Here is a 24,611-nt window from a genome sequence, read left to right on the forward strand (position 1 = left end):
CACATGATTTCCAGAACCTCTAGAAGTTGTGAATTTCCCTATGCTGTGTTAAAAGGTGGCCGGCATTAATTCAGCAGGGGGAAAGGGACAGAAGCCAGGGCAGGCAGTCGCTGAGGGCCCGGGAGTCTCACAAGCACTCGGCAGAAGGTCATAGGATTGTTCAGTTTCTGGGAACCAAGGTCAGAACAAGGGCTCTGACTTCAGTTCCCAGAAACTGTGCTCCCCTTGCACCCTTCTCCCTCATAACTGGTGCAATTCTCACCACTTTCCATGCATGGAAAATGAATATGGAGAGGGTGAAAATGGGGTGGTAACCAGGGAGGGAATGAGACCATGGAAACTGCTTTATCCAGCTTGTCATTGCTTGTTGGAACCCCCACCCACCCCGCTGGTGTTTTACAACAATACATAAAGACAGTTTAAATACATAAAAACTTGGGCAAAGCTCCAGGGATATACAACTGAGAATGTCTTGTATACCCTTGAAATGAAGGAATGCTTCATAAGATGCATCTCTCAGTCACAGTCTCATCAGTGCACAGGGGAAAAGGGAGCCTTGAGATGTATAGCATCCTCTTGGCATCCCAAAGCCTCTTCTTGTGATGAAAACAAACAAACAAGCAAAATGCCCTTCCTGCATTTGCCCTCTTCCAGACCTGCAGCAGTGATCCACCAATGCAAATACAACCCACCAGAATGGCAACCTAGCAGAGTCTTTATAAATCCTCTGGTTTGGCTACCAGTCCTGGGGCCTGTCTACTTGAAGGGTTTGCCCTGGGGTGGCTTCACAGTAGCGGCACATCATGTACATGACACACTGACTTTTTAGCAGCGGAGCACATGGCACCCCCTGATTGGTCGCCATCGGCAGCCCTGTGCCTGTAAAAGTAAAAAGAAGAAGAAGAAGAAGAAGCAAAAATGGGGCGGGAGAGGAATGGGGCCGTTCCTCTCCCCTCTTTAATTTTAACATCTGTATCTCCGCAGCTGCGTAGATACAGATAATAAAAATAAAAAGAAATGGGGAGGAGGAACGGGCAGCCAGAGGAAGGAGAGGAGACGTGGTTCACCCTGAGTCCCCTCTGCTCAGGTCCTCCCTCTGGCTACCCATTCATTCTGCCCCCATTTTTTTTATTATCAATATCTGCGCAGCTGCAGAGATTTTGCCATCAGGCCAGGACCACTAAAGCAGTGTGATTGGCATTTATCTAGCAAGTCAAAAGATGTGGAGGCCATCTTCAAGCCAATGGGTTGGGGCCACCTCCCTCCTCAACCCCATGTTTTCCCTCTCCTGAGGCAGTAGGTAATCCCAAAACACCGAAGAGAAAGAGCAGGGTTTCTGGGTGGACATCCAAATCCAAGAGCCATCCCTGCCCTCTTTCTGGTGGAAGGCAACCAATTGCTGGTCACCTTCCACCAGGTTCACCTCCCAGGGATTGGCCATGGAGAAACATTACAAGCCCCATCACATGTAATTTCCCCCCTGCTTTACGTCCACTTTTTTCCCCTTTCTCCCCCCCTCTGATGCATAAGCACCTCAAGCTTATGGTCCCTTTCACCTGAATATGCTGCTCTTCCACTTGTTTGCTCTTGCATTCCACCCCATCTCTTCTCTTTCTCCCTCCAGTTCATATACAAGCAGGTCCCGTCAGATGAGTACTTCAACTAGACGGCCTTTCTGCCCGGCAAAAATGGAACGACCCTTTAGTCTGGCTCTTTGGGGGCATCGAGGGGGTACAATCCTGACTCTGCAGAGATTCGGACATTGTACAATTTTAAAAAAAAATTCTTTCAAGCCTGAGATGCAAGGTTTGGGTTTTCTATTGAGGCTTGGAGCTTTCTGCTGGGAGAGATTGTGTTTCCCTGCCAGGACCTGATGCAATCCATTCAAGTCAACAGCAAGACTCCCGTCACAGCACAACACCCCAGCACTCCTTCTACAACTTCATTGGCTGCCAGTCCAGGTCTGGGCCTGATTCAAAGTGCTGGTACTAACATTCAAAGCCCTAAATGGCTTGGGGCCAGGTTATTTGAAGGAACGCCTCCTCCCATATGTGCCTGCCCGGACCTTAAGATCATCCACAGGGTCCCTTTTCCGTGAGCCCCTGCCAAAGGAAGTGAGGCAGGTGGCTACTAGGAGGAGGGCTTTCTTCGCTGTGGCACCCCGGCTGTGGAATGAGCTCCCCAGAGAGGTTGCCTGGTGCCTACACTGTATTCCTTCTGTCACCAGCTGAAGGCCTTTTTTATTTTCTCAGTATTTTAACACTTAATTTAACTTAAATTTAAACTTTACTGTTTTAATTCCATATTTTAACCTATATCAATTTTTGCTGTGTGGTTTTAATCCTGCTTGTGCTCTTTATATTGTATTTGTGTTTTTAGATTGTTGGTTGTTTATATGCTCTTCATGATTTTAATTTTTGTGAACCACCCAGAGAGCTTCGACTATTGGGCAGTATGAAAATGTGATAAATAAATAAATATATAAATAAAGGAAAACGTGAGAGTACAGCACTACACAGAGGCTTAAGGGCACATTAAGTGTGCTTAGGGAAAATAATCCAGACTTTAGGCATTCTAGGGGAAAAATGGAAAGGCTGGGGAATTATCAGGACAGGCATGGTGTCATGTGAGTACCATGCTGCCAATCTGCACATCAGGCATGGTGAGATTGCTGGTGTGATGGAGCCCTACATGGAAGAAGTGTCATGTTGACATTGCTCCCTTTGAAAAAGTTGGGGTAAATCCCCAACCTTTTCCAATTGGAGCATTGTGGGGAATCCACACAGTGGATGCAACCCTGCGCTTATTACGCCAGTCCTTTTACAACTTCATTACGCCAGTCCTTTTACAATTTCATTGGCTGCCAGTCCAGGTCCGGGCCCGATTAAAAGTGCTGGTATTATTTATTTATTTATTTATTTATTTACATTTATATACCGCCCCACAGCCGAAGTTCTCTGGGCGGTTTACAACAATTAAAAATAGTAAACATTAAAAGTATACAAAAATTAAAAAAAATCATAAAACAGTATAAAAACAACAGTAAAGCCCTAAACGGTTTGGGGCCAGGTTATTTGAAGGAACGCCTCCTCCCATATGTACCTGCCCAGACCTTAAGATCATCTACAGGGGCCATTCCCTGTGAGCCCCTGCCAAAGGAAGTGAGGCAGGTGGCTACTAGGAGGAGGGCTTTCTCTGCTGTGGCACCCTGGCTGTGGAATGAGCTCCCCGGAGAGGTCCACCTGGCGCCTACACTCTACTCCTTTCGTCGCCAGTTGAAGACCTTTTTATTCTCTCAGTATTTTAACACTTAATTTTAACTTAACTTTAAATTTTACTGTTTTAACTCTGTATTTTAATTTTAGATCAATTTTTCTGTGTGGTTTTTATTCTGGTTGTGCTTTTTATATTGTATTTTTCATTTGTGCTTTTAACCTGTTCATTGTCTTACTATGGTTTTAATTTTTGTGAACCGCCCAGAGAGCTTCAGCTATTGGGCGGTATAGAAATGTATTAAATAAATACATAAATAAATAAATCTAGCCGACAGGGTGCAGATCCACAGCCACCATGGGGCTTTCATTGTGTGTAGACACCCCTTGGTTGGTGGGCTGCATTATTTTGGCTTGGGTATTATAAGCTTTGTAGACTAGCTACTTTCCAATAAAAGCAGGCATTTCTCCTTTCTCATCACATGGCCTTTAATTGTAATCAGGGCAATAACAGTTGCAGAGGTCAAACAGTATTGGCAAATGGAAATCCCAAAACACAAAGCTTTAAAATTTTATCTGCAATGGAAGCAGTTTTTCCAATAATCTCAACCTACACTTGTTCAATCAAGTTTTCCTTTCATATTTTTTTTCCAGGCATCTTTGCAGAGGTTTAGAAAAGATGTATGACTTTAAGAATTGCAGACTCACACATTTCCAAAAGTCAGGGATGGAGGGTGGGGGGACCAGATCTATAAAAATGGTCATTGTATTATTTAATTCAACCAAAGGCATTGGGACTTCCTCTGAGCAATATAAATGTTTTTTGGGGGAAATACAATAAGGTGTCAGCTTGAAATGGGCTTATTCTTTCATAGGCTAAGCAGTGAAGCTGAACTTTAAGTTTCATTTCTAAATCATTTAGCCCATTACCTCCAACACCTTGCTATCTGTGGAGTACTGTGTATAAGAAGCCAAGCCATAGATTTGCCCCAAGATCTGGCCTACAGATTTTGTATGTAATGGTTAATTTTACGCTGCCACCACAGAGAATTGAAACTCTGTCTTAGATGGAAGGTAGCTGGCTTTTCAAACTATGTGTTACATTAATTGTCTAAATCAAATTAATATGCATTTTAAAAATAGACAACTTGGAGAGAAGGGAGCAGGGCTTGGATCATGGTATATGGGAAAGGGGGGAATTAACACACAAACACACACACACACATACATACACCCCCTACACACCATGGTGTCAACAAAAGTCAATCCCACTGCTTTTACCCCAAGGAGAGAAGACATTTCCCTTCTGGACATAATAGCTTCTGAGGGATGATTGTGGGGAAGGTGGAGTGTGGGAAATGAGGCGGATACAAGATTGGGATTTAATCAGAGGCACATTTATTAATAGAGCTGCAGAAAGGGTAAACCTAAGTGAGCATCTTTTCTAGTCTGGCCTCACACTGTGGTTTTATCGGGCGAGACATTCACGGCCTGAGAGTGGCGCCTCAACATTCGCCATCTCCCAGGCTTCCTCTTTTGGCGTAGGGAAGCCTTCCGTGTCAACCGCCCCTCGTGCCAGGGGGCTATGAGTCAGTGAGGAAGGTTGGCCTCACAGGTAACCCTTATTACCAGCTGGGCTGCGGGGCTCACAGCTGGGGTGCCTCAGGAATTCCCGATCACCGCATCGGTGCCTCGGAATGCTCACCGAACCTCACCCGCTCAAGATGGCCACGCATACCGCCTTATCACCAAATGTGACCAGATTGTTAATAGCCAAATCAACCTAATTATTTCTTCCCCCCTGTCTTACAGTGTGAAGTAGGTGGGGGGTAGATCCTCATAACCAATGAAAGATTATGAGCAAAAAATTCCTACTCGGCCCCTCTAAAGGGCGACTCGCAAGCCCACACTGCCGAAAGGGAGGGAGGAAGGGAGCAGCGTTTCGAATAGGAGAAGGAGGGGAGGGGTGAGAGCCGGGCTTGGATTCTACCTCCCCCTCCATTGGTGCCATGGGGAGGTTGCAAGTGGCGTGCCTCCCCGCCTCGTCTGCCACCCCCACCAACAATAGCCTCCCCACCCCCAGGGTTTGCTGGGCGTGGAAGTAAGGCATTTTTCATCAGGACCACAAAACAGGAGGGGGCATGTTAAAAAACAAACAAACCTCTTCCCATACACTGCAGTCCCAATCCTGCTGGGTGTGTGTGTCGGCAACAGGTATTGAAGAATTTTTTTTAAAAAAAATTAAGACTGTCACTTTCATGAAACAAACATAACATGCAGTTTTACACAAGAATAATGCATTGCAGTAGGAAAGGAGCGGAAAGGAATGGAAACCTTCTGTCTTCTCCTTAGCTAATGAGAAGGGATCCCCCCCCCACTATTCACAACCTCTTTTGGTACAGTTGTAATGCATGCATTATGTCCCCTAGAAAACCCACAGGTCTTTAAGCAATGGTTACGTGGGACTAAACTTCAGCAGATTTTAATGCATAATGGGTAGTAGGCAACCAGGAAGTGAGAAATGTAATACAATGGAATGTGTTTCAATAAAAAAATTTTGGGGGGGGATATAAACTGTGCAGAGCATTCTCAGTGGTGCCCCCCCCCAAAGTGAAGTGAGGTCCCCACTCAGGCCCACCTGGCACCAACACTGTCATCTTTTCAGCACCAGGTTAATACTGCCCTCTACTCCCAGACATTTAATGGAATTTAGTGGCATTTAAACAAGTCTAGTGTTTTATTGAAAATGTATATAGCTGCCTAAATAGTTTTAAATTTTGTATATGTAATTTGTTATGCTGTACTCAATGCTGTGTTTTTCTATTGTATTTTATTACTTTATGAATTGTTGTAAACTGCCCAGAGACTTTTGGCTATTGGGTGGTATAGAAATGATATTATTATTATTATTATTATTATTATTATTATTATTATTATTATTTCCAAGAACAAGGGACTATTATTAGATTTGTAAGAAATTATGCCCTGTGCAAAGCATGTTGGATACAAGCAGGATTCCATTTGATCCAACTATCTCAGCTTCCCACCTCATCCGAGTGTCATCAAACTAGCTTTGCATATCTTCGCACACAACAACGTATGCAACTTTGAATAAGTGGATTTGCCAGGTGCAGGCTGGCAGGTGGCCCCTAATGCTTCTAGAGCTGAAAAGGAGGTGATTAGATTACAGATCATGGGTTGTTTCCCCCCCCCATCATATTTGCTTATAGGAAAAGAGGAATTTTAACATTGGCTCTATGAAGAAATTATGCATGTTGCACCTGTTCATTTCAATAAAACGGAGACACCTCCACAGGGGGGAGATCAGGGGGGATTGGGGACGGGGTAGAATAGTCAGTGGAGAAGGGGACAGCTTGGCAGATTTATGCATGTGTGTTCTCTTACTGATTAAATTTCTTGGCAACCACATGGGGGAGTTAATTAATGGGAGGCAAATTAACACTCCTGTAAGATAATAGGGAAAACAAGGATTAGATTATGAACTCAGAGGGGTTGATTATTTATTTATTTATTTGCTTCCATCTGACATTTCCAAAGCCCAAGAAGTAAACCATTCCTCTCCAGCTCCGGGGCAAATGGAGTGAACTGTATTGATTAACGCCTTTCGTCTCAGTGATTAAAAAGGACCAGTGAATCTTCTCTAGACTTTTTCACAAGGAGCCTTTCAATTAAGAACTGGAGTGAAGCTTGCTCTGCATATGAATGAGCTGCCACTCCTGATCTAGTCAATGGCCTGTTCTACTTGGAACAGTGTCAAAACGGACTGAACAACCACAAAATGTACGGAACAACCAAGGCAGTTGCCCCTCTCTTGAAAGAAAGAAAGAAAGAAAGAAAGAAAGAAAGAAAGAAAGAAAGAAAGAAAGAAAGAAAGAAAGACTCTTCCAAATTTCCTTTCCCTTAACATCTTTCACATCTATGTACCTTTAAAATGCAGGAAGTCAGTGTTATTATGTTGTTATCTTTTCAGTGCCAGGCAAAGACCTTTCTTTTCTCCCAGGCATTTTAGAGACCTAGTTCTAATTTATTGTGGCTGTTTTTATCCATTCCTATGCTGTTTATTGTTTTGCATCGTAGTGTATGTTATTCTTCTAAAATATTTGTATTGTATTTTATATTTTTAACTGCTATATTCCATTGAAGGTTTTTTTTAACACTTTGTAAGCGTTACAAAGTGAACATTAGTTATTGGGCAGGGAACATTAGTTATTGGGCAGATTAGAAATGTAATGAATGAATGAATGAATGAATGAATGAATGAATATTTTTGCTAGACTGAATAGAAAGTATAGAAAATAATATCTGGTAGGGAGTGTGCATCGCCTCGGTGCCGAACCCCGAATCTGAGTTGAGGCAGACTGATTTGACCTGAATCCAGATTGGGCTTCCTCAGCCTGAAGTAGCCATACACTGCCAGAGAACCACCTGTCCTCCAGAAGAGCTTTTCTGACCTGCTGTCGATCTACTGTTGTAAACTACGGTAACTGGAAGTGGACTTCAGGTAAGTCCCATGGATGAGGGGCAGCAGCTCGCTGGGTATGGGGGGGGCAAGCAGGAGGGGGAAAGCAGGAGGGGAGGGGTGAGTAGGAAAGGCGGGGAACCCTATGGACTTCTGGTCAGCCTCACACACAGGAAACCCCAACAGCTGGCCTGCTTTGAGTTTGAAACTGAATCTGAAGTAGGCTGGGGTGCTACAGAGGTGCCCCAAGTCAAACTGGGACTTATTTGGAAACTCAAAATCAGCCTCCAAAGTGAATCAAAGTGATGTTGGTATGTGCAAAGCCCTAATATCTGGGTAGCTTTTTAAGACAATAAAAATGATCGAAACCGCTGACCTGACCCATCTTCCATCATATAATGCACAATGTAAGATGGCTCAAACGTTCAAATCTCTGTACAAACTGTAGTTTGGTTATCTCAAAGGGGGAAAATAAAACAAAAATTTAGCCTCTGAACATTCAAGCTTGAATGTGTTTTCAATTATTTATTTCTTCAGAATCATAGCAATAATAGCAATCTCAGTTCTCTGAGTGTTGGTCCTTATGTAGCGGTATCCATACAGAAGAAGGAGATATCCACAGGCTTAGGGGGACTCCAAGTAGGACAAACAATCTCTAGAAAAGGAAAGAAAAAACTTGTGGGGTGGGACAAATCCAAAACCAGCCCAGTGAAGACTGAGCAAACCCAGTGATCGTGGAATGTTCACTGGCAGGCGGTGGGGTGGGGGACAGAAAATCAAGCAAGAGGAGGAATGGAATGGAGTTTCCTGAAAGATGGATGGGTTCCAGTCTAGGGCGGCCCTATGAAAAGGAGGACAGGGCTCCTGTATCTTTAACTGTTGTGTAGAAATGGCAATTTCAGCAGGTGTCATTTGTATGCATGCAGCACTTGGTGAAATTCCCTCTACATCACCACAGTTAAAGCTGCAGAAGCCCTGCCCTCTTTTGTATCTGGTCGCTCTAATAAAGCAAAGCCTGCTGAACCAGACCCTTCAGTGCTTACCTTCCATGGCCAACCCATTACCCAAAGTAGGGTAGCAACAGTGGCAGCAAGCACTTCTATTTGACACATGAGGAAGCCAATGGGACTATATGTCCCAGTATCTCGGCACTGTCTGCCTTCAATTTCTTGATATGGAGTGCTTCATTTTCCCAAAGGTGATGCTGGGATATAAAATCGCAGTCTCAGTCCCTTTACGGCATGGGAAGTGGATGGTCTAGGTGTCCATGCTGCTGCCTTCCCTTCAACTGCCCTGGGTAAATTCTGAAGGTTCCTGGTGGGTGGAGGGAGGAGGACAGTAGTGATGGTGGCTATGGCAACTTGTAGGTGCCCTGTATGCCTGCAGATGTTTGGTGTGTAGTTCTTAGGACTGTGATTGAAACATGAGTCCTTTTCATGTGCTTGGAGTGTTCGTGCATCCCTACTTCCCATACCAAAGCATGCTCTCACTCTTACTTTGTTGAAGAACAATTCTGCTTTGTGCCACCAGATGACAACAATTTCTACATAAGAAGAATAGGAATGTTATGGGTGTATGTGTAGGTCCCTGGAGAGGCCACCAGTGAGGGAGGAAGCAGCAGCCAGGCACCTCTCCACCGTGCCTGGGTCCAGCTCAGAGCCCCCTCCCTCCTGCTACCAACTGTCCCTGGAGAGACCACCAGTGAGGGAGGAAGCAGCAGCCAGGCACCTCTCCACTGTGCCTGGGTCCAGCTCCAGCTGAGAGCCCCCTCCCTCCTGCTACCAACTGTCCCTGGAGAGGCCACCAGTGAGGGAGGAAGCAGCGGCCAGGCACTTCTCCACCGTGCCTGAGTCCAGCTCCAGCTGAGAGCCCCCTCCCTCCTGCTACCAACTGTCCCTGGAGAGGCCACCAGTGAGGGAGGAAGCAGCAGCCAGGCACCTCTCCACCGTGCCTGGGTCCAGCTCCAGCTCAGAGCCCCCTCCCTCCTGCTACCAACTGTCTCTGGAGAGGCCACCAATGAGGGAGGAAGCAGCAGCCAGGCACCTCTCCACCGTGCCTGGGTCCAGCTCCAGCTGAGAGCCCCCTCCCTCCTGCTACCAACTGTCCCTGGAGAGGCCACCAGTGAGGGAGGAAGCAGCAGCCAGGCACCTCTCCACCGTGCCTGGGTCCAGCTCCAGCTCAGAGCCCCCTCCCTCCTGCTACTAACTGTCCCTGGAGAGACCACCAGTGAGGGAGGAAGCAGCAGCCAGGCACCTCTCCACTGTGCCTGGGTCCAGCTCCAGCTGAGAGCCCCCTCCCTCCTGCTGTCACCTGTAACTGCTGAACTTTCCAACTAAGATTGTAGTGCCTGAATTTGCTTTCCTTTCCCCACCCCTCCTCCTCCCTCCCAATCCCCTTTCCTTTTGTGTCATGTCTTTTAGATTGTAAGCCTGTGGGCAGGGACTGTCAAGAAATACCTTTGTAAGCCGCCATGAGAGCCTTTTTAGGCTGAATGGCGGCATAAAAATCCTTAAATAAATAAATAAATAAAAATATGTTTGGAGCTCAAGACCCGGTGATTTCTCATTCTCCCCCCTCTCCAGATGTCAGTCTGCAGATCCCCATGCCTTTCTGACTCAGCGCACACCAAGCCAGGCAAGCATGAGATCCCCGCTCCCTCAGCAAGTCACTATTTTGCGTAAAAATGGCACCTCAGCCTTTTTCATAAAGGACCATTTGCGTAAATGGCAGCTGTAAGGGGGGCATTTATGCAAAATTACAGATGTAAATGCCACAGGCAAACATGGTGCAACCCTTCTTGAACAGCAAGCAGAGTTGCACAGCCACTGGGAGTCCAATGAGCAGCATGCAACCTGGTCTGTGGTGAATTCACCTATCCCTAAGAAGAGCTATGCTGAATCAGACCAATGGCCTATATAGTCCTGCATTGTCTCCATACTAGCCAACCAGCTGCCTGTGTGAAACCCACAAATAGGACATGAGTGCAATACACCCTCCTTCTCATGTTCCCCAGCAATGGGTATACTGCCTCTGATCCTAAAGAAAGCATATACTGATGAGGACTAGTAGCAATTGTTAGCTTTCTTCTTCATGAATTTGTCTAAGGCCCTTTTGAAGCCATCCAAATTGATGGTCATCGTGACATTTTGTGGTAGCAAAATCTATAGTTTAACTATGTGCTATGTGAAGATGTACAAAAGGACAACCTCTAAAAATGCTTTGCCAAACTTTGTCATGTGATCGGATTCATGAGTACATGACCGCATGGAGAAATGCTACTGTTAATTTGGCAGTAGTCAAAGGTTAGTGTTAAACTGAACCAGCAGCCATCTCATATATCATTTCTCCTGGAGGGTGGAGGAACTGCAACCTTGAAATACACCCTTGAGGAAAGGAAATTCTTGGAGGAAGGGATGTTATGCAGCTCCTTCTGGAAAAATGTAAAGACTTTGATCAAGAAGGAATGGATTTGTTGGGTTTTATTTTGTAGCATGAAAAATAACAGAAGCAGCAGGAGACGTGCAAGAGGATTGCTGAGTCGTCAAAACGACCTTGAAGGTCCATGAGTGGCCAGTTGCAAGCGTGCAATAAAACACTCGTCTGAAGATGCTCAACCTCTCTCTCTCCCTCAAATAAGTTTTATGTCAATCTTTGGCAGGTTTGAAAGAATACTTAAGGAGAGCTAATTAGACATGCCAACAAAAATTAATTCATAGCTGCTGGATGCACCATAACATTTCTTTGCACCCCACCCTGGTCTTGGAACACTATCCTGAAATGGGAGATTGGAAATATCAGAACCATTTTCTTCCACTGAGCAATAGGGCGGTTTTAATGAAAAAGTTTAATAACACCCAAGCGGGCCATGAAAAGGGGGAGGATTGCAAGAAGTCTTCTACCTCTAAATCCTTTGATATAATATTCAGTCAATGGCTGTAGCAAATTGTCTTTCCTAGTAGAACTTCCTTGTGAATTTTCTTTATTGCTTTAAATCCCATCAGCTTAGTCAAGCAGTTTTCAGCAAGAGAATGTTAATAATTCAGTCTCTGCAAAGAAGTGAAAAAATAAAGAATGCAACGGGAGCAAAAAGGTAAGGCTATAGAAATACAGATTCCCCAGCTGCACACATTGATGCAGTAGGGCAAAATTCAGTAGGGCATTACGTGGAATTAAATCAGCGTTAGCACGTTTGGTGCTCAGTTTCAGGTGAACATCTTCGTGTCTGAATGAATCTAGCGATGACCCATCAATCACTGGAAGCAAAATGGTCCTGTGCTCAACAGTAGGATATCCATCAGTTATTAAGGAATTATACATTGTATCCATTGAATACAGAGACTTGGAGATAATTCATGTGGAAAGCCAATTTCAGTTCAAAGGATGTATTTTAATCATAGTTATGAGAGGCAAGTTCACAATGAAAAATGTCTTCAGCCTTCATAGTAAGAAGAGAATCAAGACATGGTGACAAAAAGAGGGCTTGCTCCAGAAAATAGCAATCTGCAATGATTTTCCCCTCTTCCATCCTATAGTTATGGAAAGATTATGAAATTCCCTCCCTAGACAAGCCTGCATGGCCCCCTCTTGGTTGGCCTATAGGTGAATGGCAGAGGCATTATTTTGCCAGGCCTCTTATTGAATTTGTAAGGTTTGTCACAGTATCATAGAATCATAGAATAGTAGAGTTGGAAGGGGCCTAAAGGCCATCAAGTCCAATCAAGTTCTGTCCTGAAAATATCATACTGTTTAGGGTTGTTTCATGACTCAGAGGCACTTCTTCCAGGGGTCTTAAATAATAATAATAATTAGAAACCTGTATGACAAACTGTTAAAATTGTGGGTGTTTTTCAGAATTCCTCCTGCCTTTTCCCATTATGATGCATTCTTCAAGTCCCACCTGGAGTTTATATTGGGAGCCATACAAGAAAGACAACCTTTCCATGCAGTTGCTTGATGGTGTATGAAAGATAGGCACCGTCTTTGAAAGGGTGCAATTCTATGCATGTTTCGATAGAAAAATGGCCTACAACTCCCAGCATGCCTCAGTCAGCCATAGCTGTCAAAACACCTAGGATTGCACTTTTAGCCTGTTTTGAGAATTTTGGTTTTTAAGGTACTTATTTTAATATATATATTTGGTTTCTAGTTGTAGTTTTTAATGGTATTTTTTGTTGTCCCTCCCTTTTGTACTAATGTTTGTATTTTTACAAGTATTTAAAATGATGGTTTTACTCTTGTAAAAATAAAGGAAAAAAAGACATTGGTTAGCACCAACTTCCCAGAATTTCAGGCCAGATTTTTTCCTAGCCCTACCTGGAGATGTGGGGAATTGAACCTGGGAACTTCTGCACGCAAAGCAGGTGCTCTAGCACTGAGCTACACCCATACCCAATTTTCCTGCAGAACTGAATCACATATAAAACACATTTTATCTGCAACAAAATGTTGCAGTGTGGAATTCTGCCTGTCCAGGATTCCCGCCACCTACATCCACTTCGTTCCACCTTGGTTTTTCCCACCCCCGTTCTCAATATGCTTAGTCATTGTCATTGGCCTGGTTTTTTGGAGGAGCGATTCCATCGAAATGTATTTCTGGCTCAATATTTTTGTACTTCTGCCAACCTGGGATTCCACCGAGACTGCAAATACCTCGCTTTTGCATGTGGCTGTTGCTGTTCTGGCTACAAACTCTGGGAACTGATATTGTTATTAGAATATATGATACCTGTGCATTCTATGGAATGGCATTAAATATCTCAGTTTTCCTACAGCAGGTAGTGCTGTTTTTTCAATGAGTGTTTGGATGAGTCAGCTAAAGTAAGCACTGCTGTTCCTCAGAGCATTTCACCCCTCCCTCATGGAGAAAATTAAGTGTTTTAATTCTCCAGGGACCCTTGAGACACTAATGAAGCATGCTAATTTAAGGTGAACAGCTTTTGTATGGATTTTTGATCAAACAGCTGTTAATTTTGCAAAGGAAGTAACTAAATCCGAAGGCTACAAGATACGGCTGTATGTAGGAGATAATGATAAGAAGCGAGCAGATGGATCTGAGCAAACAGTTTAAAAAGAGCTCCAATTTCAGTCCAGTGAGGTGGGAAGAGAATAATTTACATTTTCCAAAGAAATGGGAAAGAGATTTAAGTATGCTAGAAAGAGAAGGGTAAAAGGTTTTGAAATGGTATATCTGACTTTCCCCCCAACTTTTTTTTTCCAGTTGTGGATGTCCATTTCAGCTTTTGCCATGCATGTGGGCATGAGTGATCACGGTTTGAAGACATGGTTTGCGTTTCCAACACGCACATATATCCCTCCAGTTCCCCCCTCCTCCAATTCATCAAATTGTGTATGGATTTGAAATGAAAACCTCCACAAGTGATCCATGCAGACCTCTGGAAAGAACAATCTGTTAATGATCCACCTCTTCCCCCGGCAGTGTGCTGGATGGGGAGGGAGAGGATGGAGTTGCTAGAAAGGGAGAGAGAGAGAAAGGCGGTGCCGGACAGGGAAAGAGAGAAGGAAAGGGGGTGACAAACCCAGAGAGGGGGTCATAGTAGAAACAGAGAGACACAGACACGCATGCGCGCACGCGGGCACACACACACACACACAGATGCTGCCCCCACCATTTTTGGCTTTGGCTCCACCCACTGCTGACTTTGGCTCTGTGATGTTTTACTGCTTATGACTATGTTATTAAGTATAAATTATAAGAATTTATTAAGGTTTGCAGAGTTTTAAGTAAGTACTCACTGTATGGTTGTTGCAGATTGGTAAGTATGCACCACAGAGAGGAGAATAAGTGCTGAATGGAGGGAGAGTGCCGATTGGATGTTTGTGTAGAGCGTCTGGATTGGCTGTGAGAAGTGGAGGAGTCGGAGGACTGTGGAGAATATATAGGCTGCTTCTGAGGAGAGATGGAATGGAATGCTTTGGGATAGAGATAGGAAGGGTCTGTGTGTTTGTTGTTTTGGTGGATTAGAGTGTGGGAAAGAGGATAGTGTAGTTTAGAAAGGGGTAGAGTAGGTAGGAGTACTTGAAGTTATTTATTGTGAAACATTAAAGTGAAGTAACCTATGAAACCATTACGCTTTGTGCTCTGAAACCACACGCTTGTCACTGAGAGAAACCAATAAGCTTTGAACCTGCATAATCATCTTGTTAAATAAATAACGTTCATTTAAACCTGGTGTGGACATTGGAGTACCTGGGGAAGGGTACAGGTAATCATATGGTGGCAGCGGAAGGGAGAAGGTTGGGTCAAGGGTGCTGATCTGTGCTGCTGTGGGGGCCTAAGCAGAAGGAGGCGCGCCACAGGGACAGAGTTGGCATCTCTAGCCCTGCAGAGTGCACCTGAGCTGGGTCCTTTGGAGTCAATAAAGAAGTAAAGTGATCCAGAAGTAAACCCAGTGGAGGGTGGGCATCACAGGCTCCACCCCCTGCCAGCTTGTGGCCCCCTACTGAGGTAATATGGCCCTCGACAACAATGAAAAAGGTTTCCCAACCTTTCACTAAAGCCCAGTTCAGGCCACAATATCATTATGTTAGGAATAAGGGTTAAGAACACCAAATTGCCACACTAAGGGCCTTGCTAGGTGAGGCCTTAGCGCGCCTTCCGACCCAGTTTCCCTGCTGTGTGTCCAGATGACGCACAGGGGAATCTGGAGGCAGGCCGCGCTGAGGCCTCCTCCAATGCGCCATAAGCAAATTCGCTTATGGCGCGCCTTTTCCCCAGCTCCGGCCTCAGGCCGGAGCTGGGGAACGTCTAGGGACTTCCGCGGCTTTTTGCGGCTACTCGCTTACTCACGAGTAGCCGCAAAAAGCCGCAGACCTGCCTGGCACAGCGCTCATACGAACGCTGTGCCCATCGGCCCGGGGGGGGAAGAGAGGGGAGGGCGAAGGATGGTAGGGTGGGTGGCACGGGGGCAGGGCGGGTGCGATCGCGCCGCGCGCCGCCCGAGCAAGCAGGCAAGCGGCGCTTGCCCAGGCAATGCCGCCCCATGCCAGGCATTGCCCGGGCAAGCGCCGCTCGTCTGCTTGCTCGGGCGGCGCGCGGCGCGATCGCACCCGCCCTGCCCCCATGCCACCCACCCTGCCATCCTTCCCCCCCCCCCGTAAAAATAACCCCCCAAAACTGGACTTACCAGTCCTCCGTCTTCGGGCTGCACCCGGCCCCTTTAACAAAAATCAATAAATTGCGGACGCCGCAGGGACTCGACGTCCCTGCGCGTCATGCATGTGGAAGCCTGGGGGAGGCGCGCTAACGTTAGCGTGCCTTGGCCCCACCTCCCTGCCGGCGTAAGCCGGCAGGTCTTGCAAAGCCCTAAGAATAAATGCTTTCAGGTTTATACACACAAAGGTGGAGTGTGGGGTGAAGCAATGCCACGATCACTTCACCAGGCGCAAAGTCTGCATAGATCCACCACCCTACATGGTTTTGGCCACATGGAACAGCCCTGAGCTTCGAGAGTTAGTCCCTGGCTGTGCTTTTGCTTCATTCATAAAAGGGTTAGCCATCGTCGGAGAAAGATCATCTCTCTGAGCCAAGGCAGTTCAGTGGCTCAAGCAGGATAAGAAATCAATAGAGGGATTCAGAAGAGGTTTTATTGCAGAGGACAATACAAAAATAAAAATATCGTAGTCAGACGGCTTCTCTAATTTTGAAACTACTGGAATAAAATGGAAGCAATGATAGCTGCTTTTCTTTTTTCCTCTAGAATAAATGCTATATGACCTTTCTCATACTTTAGCAAAAGAATAAAACAAGGATCAACACACACACACACAGCAACTCCGTGTAATGTGGGAGTAATAGGCAAGTATTCAATGAAGAGCAACATGTCTGGGTGTATATCTAAAGGCACAAATCTCTCTTTCAGCCCCCTGTCAAGTCCTTTATGCATCCTTGGTGAGCACTGGAAAAGAGGGTGGGGGAGCGAGAGCATGACAACGTTCTCTTAGAGGTATATCACAGAACCAGAAAGGTCATCATAGCCTAGTGCAGTTAAGATAGCGTGGTATTTAAAGGTTGCTCCCCTCAAGATGCGAGTCTGGAAAGGGCAAAATGGAGACAGCAGATGGAGAGACCTTCATTCAGCAGGGGATGGGTGAGGACTAACAATGATGACTTGTGGCAGTCAAATCCTACTGTTTGGGATCTTCCCTTGTTTCTTTCAAGTGGTCCTCTTGATGCCTCTCATGACTTACTACATCTTTAAATTCAAGTTACAAGGGACACCCTCTTTTCATGCAGATTTAAACAAAAGAAAGAAAAAGGTGAGTTGACAAGATTGTCAAGTTCCAGTACAACATGGGAGGGCCTTGGAGAAGGAAGCACACCCTACAGGGAAGGCAGAAGACAGATTGAGATCTACTGGTAGATCTCGGGATGATTTGCAGTGGAGCATCATAGATTTCTGACTTCCAATGGTTTAATAATAACAACTAAAATGTTGCCTTCCTTCAATACTCTTACTCCCAGTATAAGCCTTAGGAGAGGCATTTCAACCATTTAGAATGCAGGGAGGGGAGCTGCACAAAAGCCGGAGAACCACCAAAACAAATCAGTCTTGTGTGGGGAGGGGAGGCCTGGAGAGCCCAGAGGTTCTGCTTTAGAGTCTCAGATCCTGTATGGAAGCTTCCCTCTCGTTGCTCAATAGAAGACTTTGCCTTCCTTTCTTCTATCACATCTCTGCCTTCTACATCTATTTAAGATGGAACCCTTTACATGTTTAGACATAAAATGTCCTACAGCTCCCAGCAGTCCCCAGCCACCATGGCTAGTTGGGGAATGCTGGGAGTTGTAGGACTTCTTTTTTTTTCTAAACATCCATAGGATTGCACCATTAGTCTCTCTGCCACACTCTTGTTTTCTGTGTAGGAACTGGTTTCTCCAAGCTGGTCCCACACCTAACATCTAATGGCAGCTGACAACCTAGGGATGTGCAGGACCACCTAAGAAACTTTGTGAGCCTTGTCAAAATCCTTTTGTTGTCTATCATTTGTTTAAAATCTCACTTTAAATATTGGTCACAGAGTCTAAATTTAATTCAGCCTAAGCCAAAACATCTTTCTGCCTCCCTACTCCTGCTTCTGTATCAGCTCAGGGGTTTCCTGGCCTCCCTGGAGCACCACTTTCTGCATTCCTTTGTGAGCAATGGTTCCTGACCAGCAGAAACCCACAAATCAAGGCAGAAGCAAAAGAAATGTCAGTGAAAAAACATAACTGCCTTAAGAGAGAAATTGCTAAGCTTTTGCCATTTGGCTTCGTCCTTGATCTTGAATTACTAACATCGCAAAAGGACAATGTATGGAGCGGGGGGTTGGATTTATGTATTGTTAATAGCCATATAGTACTTGCATTAATGTTCCATATTGTAAGTGAAGAAACAGGGTTTCTCAATATAAAAGTATATGAAATGGAGCAGAGGAGTTCCTGTTGTAGATGTTGCTCCAGAGCCTTTTACCTGCACAAGAGAACCCAAGTACAATGTGAAAATGTCCACCCACAGGAAGTTTGTGAACTTGAGGCTTGTTCCCACATCCATCACAATATGTACAGTCTCCATGTTTATGTGCATTGTACACTGGCCTTAAGTATAGAGCATTTTATAACATTTAAACACCCATACCAAAGGTACCCCAACAAGACACAAAACAGTATGCTTTTGTCTCTCACTTTTGGGTTACAGATTTCCTCATCTGTAAACTCTGCACTTCCTACCATCTCAGGTTTCAAATTTCCTACCAAGTATTTCCCCTTATTTCTCTTCTTCCCACACCTTCTGCATATCTTCCTGTCTTTCTTCTTCTAACTCAACATTCCACATCTGCTTAGGTCCACTTATTTCCCCTAGCACATGGCCAGACTACAGGTAAAGAAAATACCGAAGAGAAGTATGGAAGTAATTCTTGAAATGTCAGCATTCCTCATTGTTCAAGAAATCCAATTAACAAACTGTATTTCCCAGCTCCCACCCTATTGCAATGTCAAAGAAAACAGCAGTTTCCAGGATCTCAGGAAGGTCCCAGATAATGCAGCAGCATGGACTAAAGCCATTTCAAATCAAGGCCATGCTCTGGATATTCCAGGGTCCACCAAAAACGGATTCAGGATGTGCTGACATATAAGATATTGACCTGGTTCACACGATCACCACAGCCCACCATGGCTTAAATAAGCTATGTGTGCTGTGGGACATTTTAAATATTCACGTCACAGTGGGTCATTGCCATGGCTTATCGTATTGACTGAACCATTTGAGGGTGGGTGTTGGCACAGTTAGCAAACCACCCAGAACCCATGGGCTGTTTTAGGGTTGTGGGTGGTTTGTTAACCATGCCAACAACCCAGCCTCACCAATTTCAAATGACATGATAAGCCATGGTGCCTGCCTACTGCAGGTTAAATAATGAAAATGACTGCAACCCACCATGGCTTAAATAAGACATGGTGGGTTGAGGAGATTCTGCAAACCAGCCCAACATGTCAAACACTGATACAAACCTGACCAGAGTTTGCTGCCTCACTATGCATGAATGGCCATCAATGTGTGCACCCCATTGCATCACTCCTGAGCAGACTTCATTGACGTGAATGGGAGCTTGCAGAGGTCATTGTGGCTCCTGAGATGACCAATATAAGTATTATTATAAAATTACTGGACATTCGTTAACATAATTAATGATTGTAAAATATCACACCTGAGTCTTCAAACTCGCTATTGTAAGCATTCCAGGTCTCGCTTATGCGAAGCAGGCTCTCTTCCATAGCTTGAATATCCATATATGGACAATTGCATTCTGGGAATTTGGGACCACAGTGACACCAACAGTCGTTGTCCTTGCAGATAAATTCCCCCTCTGAATTGCAGGCAATGTAGCTCAGAGCTGCCTGCACAAAGCGCTCTTGCAAGTATTCAGGTAGGATAAGCTGAAGACCTTGATAGAGGAGGAAGGAAAGAAAGGAAGGAAGGAAGAAAGAAAGAATCTATCTTACTAATTGTGACACTTTCCTCAGAACAATTGTTAGAATTCTATCTATAACAAATATGTATATAAGACAGTCTTTCATATATGTCCACAGAAAGCATTAGCCCATATTTAAAAAATGGTCTGCCTACATATGCCAATTTTAATCGCTCTTGACATAATGATGGGGTGGGGGTTTGAAATAAAAAGAACTAGCACATTTTCAGTTGGTTGTTTGGAGGTGATTTTGACATGCCACACACGACAATGCAAATGGCTCTTTTTCCAACTAAGGAGGAGGAGGAGTATGATGATAAATAGATCTATTAGTAAGTCAGAAATAATGTTGGCCTGTTCACTGTTATCCATATATCTAACATTCATTGTGCTTTTATTTTCTCCTCTTCAAAGGGGTGCTTCATAAAATAAACAAAACTTCTCTAACAAGACAGAGAATCCTGGGATGCCTTAACCTTGTATTGGTAACAACAATGCAATGAGAGTCACAGTAACTTTGAAGTCTTCTCCCACGTTTGTACTACTGACATAACAATCATGTTTTAGCTAACAGCATCACTTGTTACAAGATGAAACAGAACCACACAAAGAGACCCTCATTATCTGGTGCATGTCCCCCTCTTTCCCCCCATATTTAGCTTGCTTCCACTGCAGAATGACTTCACCTAATCAAGTCACATGAAGATCACCTTCTGACATAAACAGGATGGGAGCTTCTCCCTTGGGGAATATGTGTTTAACAACAACAACAACAATTTATTTCCTACCCTTTCCCCACTTGCAAGGAACCTAAGGTGGCTTACATGATCTTCCTTTCCATTTTATCCTCACTACAACCCTGTGAGATAGGTTAGGTTGAGAGTCACTGTCTCAAGTCCCTCAGGTCATGTCCAAGTGGGGACTAGAACGTGGATCTTCTGAGTCCCAGTCCAACACTGTAATTGGTACACTGCACTGGTAATAATAATAATAATAATAATAATAATAATAATAATAATAATAATAATAATACCTGCTTCCCAGAGGGGTGCTGATAATGTATGAAAGACCCATATAACTGGTCCTATGCACAGATTTGTCTGATTCATACAATTACTCCTCAGAGGTATTGGATCTCAGTGCAGGGAAGCAGTTCCCATGCTATGGGATGCCTTTGTGAAGGAGTCCAAGTTAAAGACCGAAGTGAGTGAAGGCATTATCTATTTCCCCCATAGAAGTTATTTCCATATCTACATATCAGGGGTATTGAACCTCTTTCAGCCTAATGTTTTGTTTGTATTTTATGCTTTTTATGGTTTTAAATTTTGTATATTTCTTTTTAATGTTCACTGTTTTAACTTTTGTAAATCCCCCAGAGAGCTTTGGCTATGGGGTTGTATATAAATGTAATAATAAATAATAATAATAATAATAATAATAATAATAATAATAATAATGGCTGAATTCCATTTTGATGAAATTCTCAGGAGTCGCATTCCGGGGTGAGGGCTGGAGCCAAATGGGGCAGGCCAAATGCAAAAGGGGGCAGGCAAAGAGGGCAGGGCCAAATATCCCAAATACCTTAAAGCTCTTACTTCCAATATCTAAGCTATCTGTGAACTGCCCAGAGAGCTTCGGCTATTGGGCGGTATAAAAATGTAATAAAATAAATAAATAAATAAATATAGGGAGAGGCATTTCAACCTTTTAGAATGGAGAAAAAGCTGGATGAAAGCAGGGAAACTACCAAATGTTTGGTGGCTGGAGGAAAGAGGTGTTGGCAAGCAGGAGGATGTGCGGCCATCTGGGGAATGCCAGAGATCTGGATTTGGCCCGTGGGCCTGTTTCTGCACCCATGCTCTCTCTCTCTCTCTCTCTCTCTCTCTCTCTCTCTCTCTCTCAAAGTAATTGGCATTCATCAGATGGAAGATACACTAATGTGCTTCCTTGTTGCTGAGATTGCCAAAATTGGAAGGTTAGGTTAGAATTAGCTTTGTGGTATCTGGCCCAAGTAAGCCAGAGTGCCTCTTCCTTGCAGTGTGGGACACTTGCTGCAAAATTTCAGTCTTTATCATAGCAGTTGGTAAATATTTCGGAAGCAGCAGTGCAGGAAAACTCACTGCAGAAAGGCAGCAAACTGAACAGGAGGGAAATCAATCCAATCAAGTGTATAGTCTATGTTAGCAGGTGCCATCTTGCTAGCTCATCACATCAGGACCCTTTTAATAGACTGCAGGTGTCTAAAATGAATGACAGTCACATTTTCATGCCAGTTATGGCCAGGTACCTGGATTTTAAGTAGGGATGTATGGCGCGGGGGGGGGGGGAATCAGTTCATTTCTCATCAGGATTCACCCAATTTATACCTTGTGGACCTTTTTTTTTTAAAAAAAAAAATAAGAACTTATACCAAAATTCAAACTTTTTTCATAAATGGTTTAAAAAAAAAATCAAATGTGGGAGAATACAAAAGTGATAGAATCACCCACCTAGGACAAGGACTTTGAGTGCTCGGCTCTGATAAGTCTGCATACTCAGCCATTTTTGTAATCCTGAGTTAGGATGTTCACATCTTTGCCTGTACAGGGTTCTTATCTATAACAACTACTTTGGCAGGCAGATAAAACATACCCTCTATGTTCGGAACAGCTAGGTCTATCAAATTTGGCAGAAGCAGAAGGGTCAGAATTGTGATTGGCTCATTTTTAGCATATAACATCCAAACATAAACAAGATGGAAAGAACTTGGGATGTTAAAACTAAAACAACAACAACACTGAAAGTGGCAGAAAATGAAACTGGCAGATTCATCCAACCCTGCCATGGAATGTAGATGTTTGCATATAATCCCAACACCATTAATATTCTGACACATTTTCTGAATTTGTCTTTGTGATGAAGAATTGTTATGTTCAAAATGCAACAGCAACCAACAGAAGAAAATTGGAGTGGTGGTTTTGTTTGTGTGTGTGTGTGCGTGTGTGTGATAAATAAATCACACTATTTCCTCCAACATCTTCTGAGGTTTACCTCCTTTCATCTTCTGTTCTGGATGGAAGTGGCATTGCCCTCCCTTCTTCCTGAAAACTAGTGCTGTGCCAAATCCTGCTCCCTATTTTCAGGAGCTTTTTCTCTCCTTGTGAAAGAGGCATTATTTTTCTGACTCTTTTTACAGAGAGGGGGAGAATTTCAGGAATTTTCTCCTTGGGGAGGGGGACAGGATTTCCAAATGCCTTTTTTAAGTGCAGCTGGTTGTTGAAGTTCTTTATATTTATTTATTTATTTTAAACACACAGACATAGCACTTAGGGGAGCCTGGCAGTTCTTCCTGAATGCTTATTAAAGACCATGTGACCTCACTCTCTTCAATAGGCATTCAGGAAAAACTCCTGAGCTCCTGGAAGTGTTGGGGTGGTTTTTTAAAAAATAAAAATAGAAAGAAGACCTTGCAACAACTGCCTATACTTAAAAAGATATGTCAAAACCCTATCCCCTTCCCCAAGGAAAAGAGTCTCCAAAATTCTCACCTCTCCCAGTATCTTTTGCCAGAGTTTTAATTCCCCTCCCCACATTAAATGCAGAAAATATAATAATCAAAATTCTTGGCACACACTATTGAAAACTCCATTATCCCCACCCTCCTGCCCTTGGATTGTAGGGATAATGATCTAGCAAAGGGGTGGGCTTTTGAAAGTTTCCATGGCTCAATGGCAGAACATATGCTTCATATATAGAAGGTCCCAGGTTCAAACTTTGACATCACCAGGTAGGGCTGGAAATACCCTTTCTTGAAAACCAGGAAAGCTACTGCCAGTCAGTGCTGGCAATACTGGGTTAGATGGATCAATGGTCTGATTTTGTATAAAGTTGCTTCCTGTGTTCCTATGAGCAACATCCACAATCCCCTCCTCCACACACCTTTTATGCAGTTCCTGCCACCGCTGATGAATTTGCCACTGAAGTTCACTGGCATGGCAACAACGACAACAAATCAAACAGACAGACAACAAAACATCCATTTTCCCTTCTTATCAAGAAAACAAGCCATGGTGTGCTGCAGATATTCAGTGGCACAACTATGTGTCAGGGAAAATGGGCAGATTTGACCTTTTTGGAGAGAGAAAGCAGACTATTTTGGTTGCCACACTGCCTCACCATCGGATTTCAGTGGCACATTTGGCAGCGTGGTGGCAGGGGGCAGGGGGGCAGCTCCCAATGGCTTCCGGGGGGGGGGATTAATTTCTTGACATTGCCAACTCCTGGACTGGAGTATGATACAGGTGTGTTCTACTTCCCATTCCCTATTGCAGTCCCTTTCTCCTGATCCATACAAGTGAATGAAGTAGCAGTTTCCATATGCAGCAACAGTGAACAGTAACTGCAATAAAGACATCCCCCCCCCCAGTAAGGAAACACAATTGCTCTCCTGATAAGGGGGAGGAATTCATTTTCAACTAGGACTGAAAAATAGCTATACAAGTCTGCTGGATGCACACACAGCAATCCCTACTTTATCAATAAGGTTTGCCACCAACAAAGTATCAGGTCCTAGTATTAATTGCTGCTGAATAGTAACATATATCTGTCATTTTCTAATTAAAAGAATCTAGGTAGATGAGAAATCATGTTTATATAAATGTATCAAATGACACAGGAATGACCCAGAACAAGAGGAATTGATCCAGCACCATTTCCATTGATTCCAACTTGCTCCCAAGGAATGCTGTGCAGGTTTTCCTTAGAGTGGAGAAAGGTAATCTATTTCTTTCCCCCCAGTGAGTTGACGGTAGGGTCATTATTATCCATGTTTGTATGTTCATCCCACTGTTGTCTCTACTTTTACAGCTGTTGCAGGTGTTTGTGGTGTTTTAAAATCTAGCATAGCGGTTTAATCAAAGTCAGGAGGATGACAAAAGGAATGAGTACATAAGACATGGGAAATGACACTGTGA

The 24,611-nt window shown here is 44.1% G+C and overlaps 1 protein-coding gene across 2 annotated transcripts in view; it reads right to left on the minus strand.

Moving 5' to 3' along the window:
• The window catches only part of BRINP3 (BMP/retinoic acid inducible neural specific 3), a 297,011-nt gene that overhangs the window by 64,850 nt on the left and 207,550 nt on the right, over window positions 1-24,611 (minus strand). For both annotated transcript variants that reach the window (XM_063134905.1, XM_063134914.1), the window contains exon 6: window positions 19,396-19,632. In XM_063134905.1, coding sequence (XP_062990975.1) covers window positions 19,396-19,632 — 237 coding nt within the window. The remainder of the gene's footprint in view (window positions 1-19,395; window positions 19,633-24,611) is intronic.

The sequence above is a fragment of the Elgaria multicarinata genome, chromosome 1 (genome assembly GCF_023053635.1).
Source record: "Elgaria multicarinata webbii isolate HBS135686 ecotype San Diego chromosome 1, rElgMul1.1.pri, whole genome shotgun sequence".
In the NCBI taxonomy this organism is placed as follows: domain Eukaryota; kingdom Metazoa; phylum Chordata; class Lepidosauria; order Squamata; family Anguidae; genus Elgaria; species Elgaria multicarinata.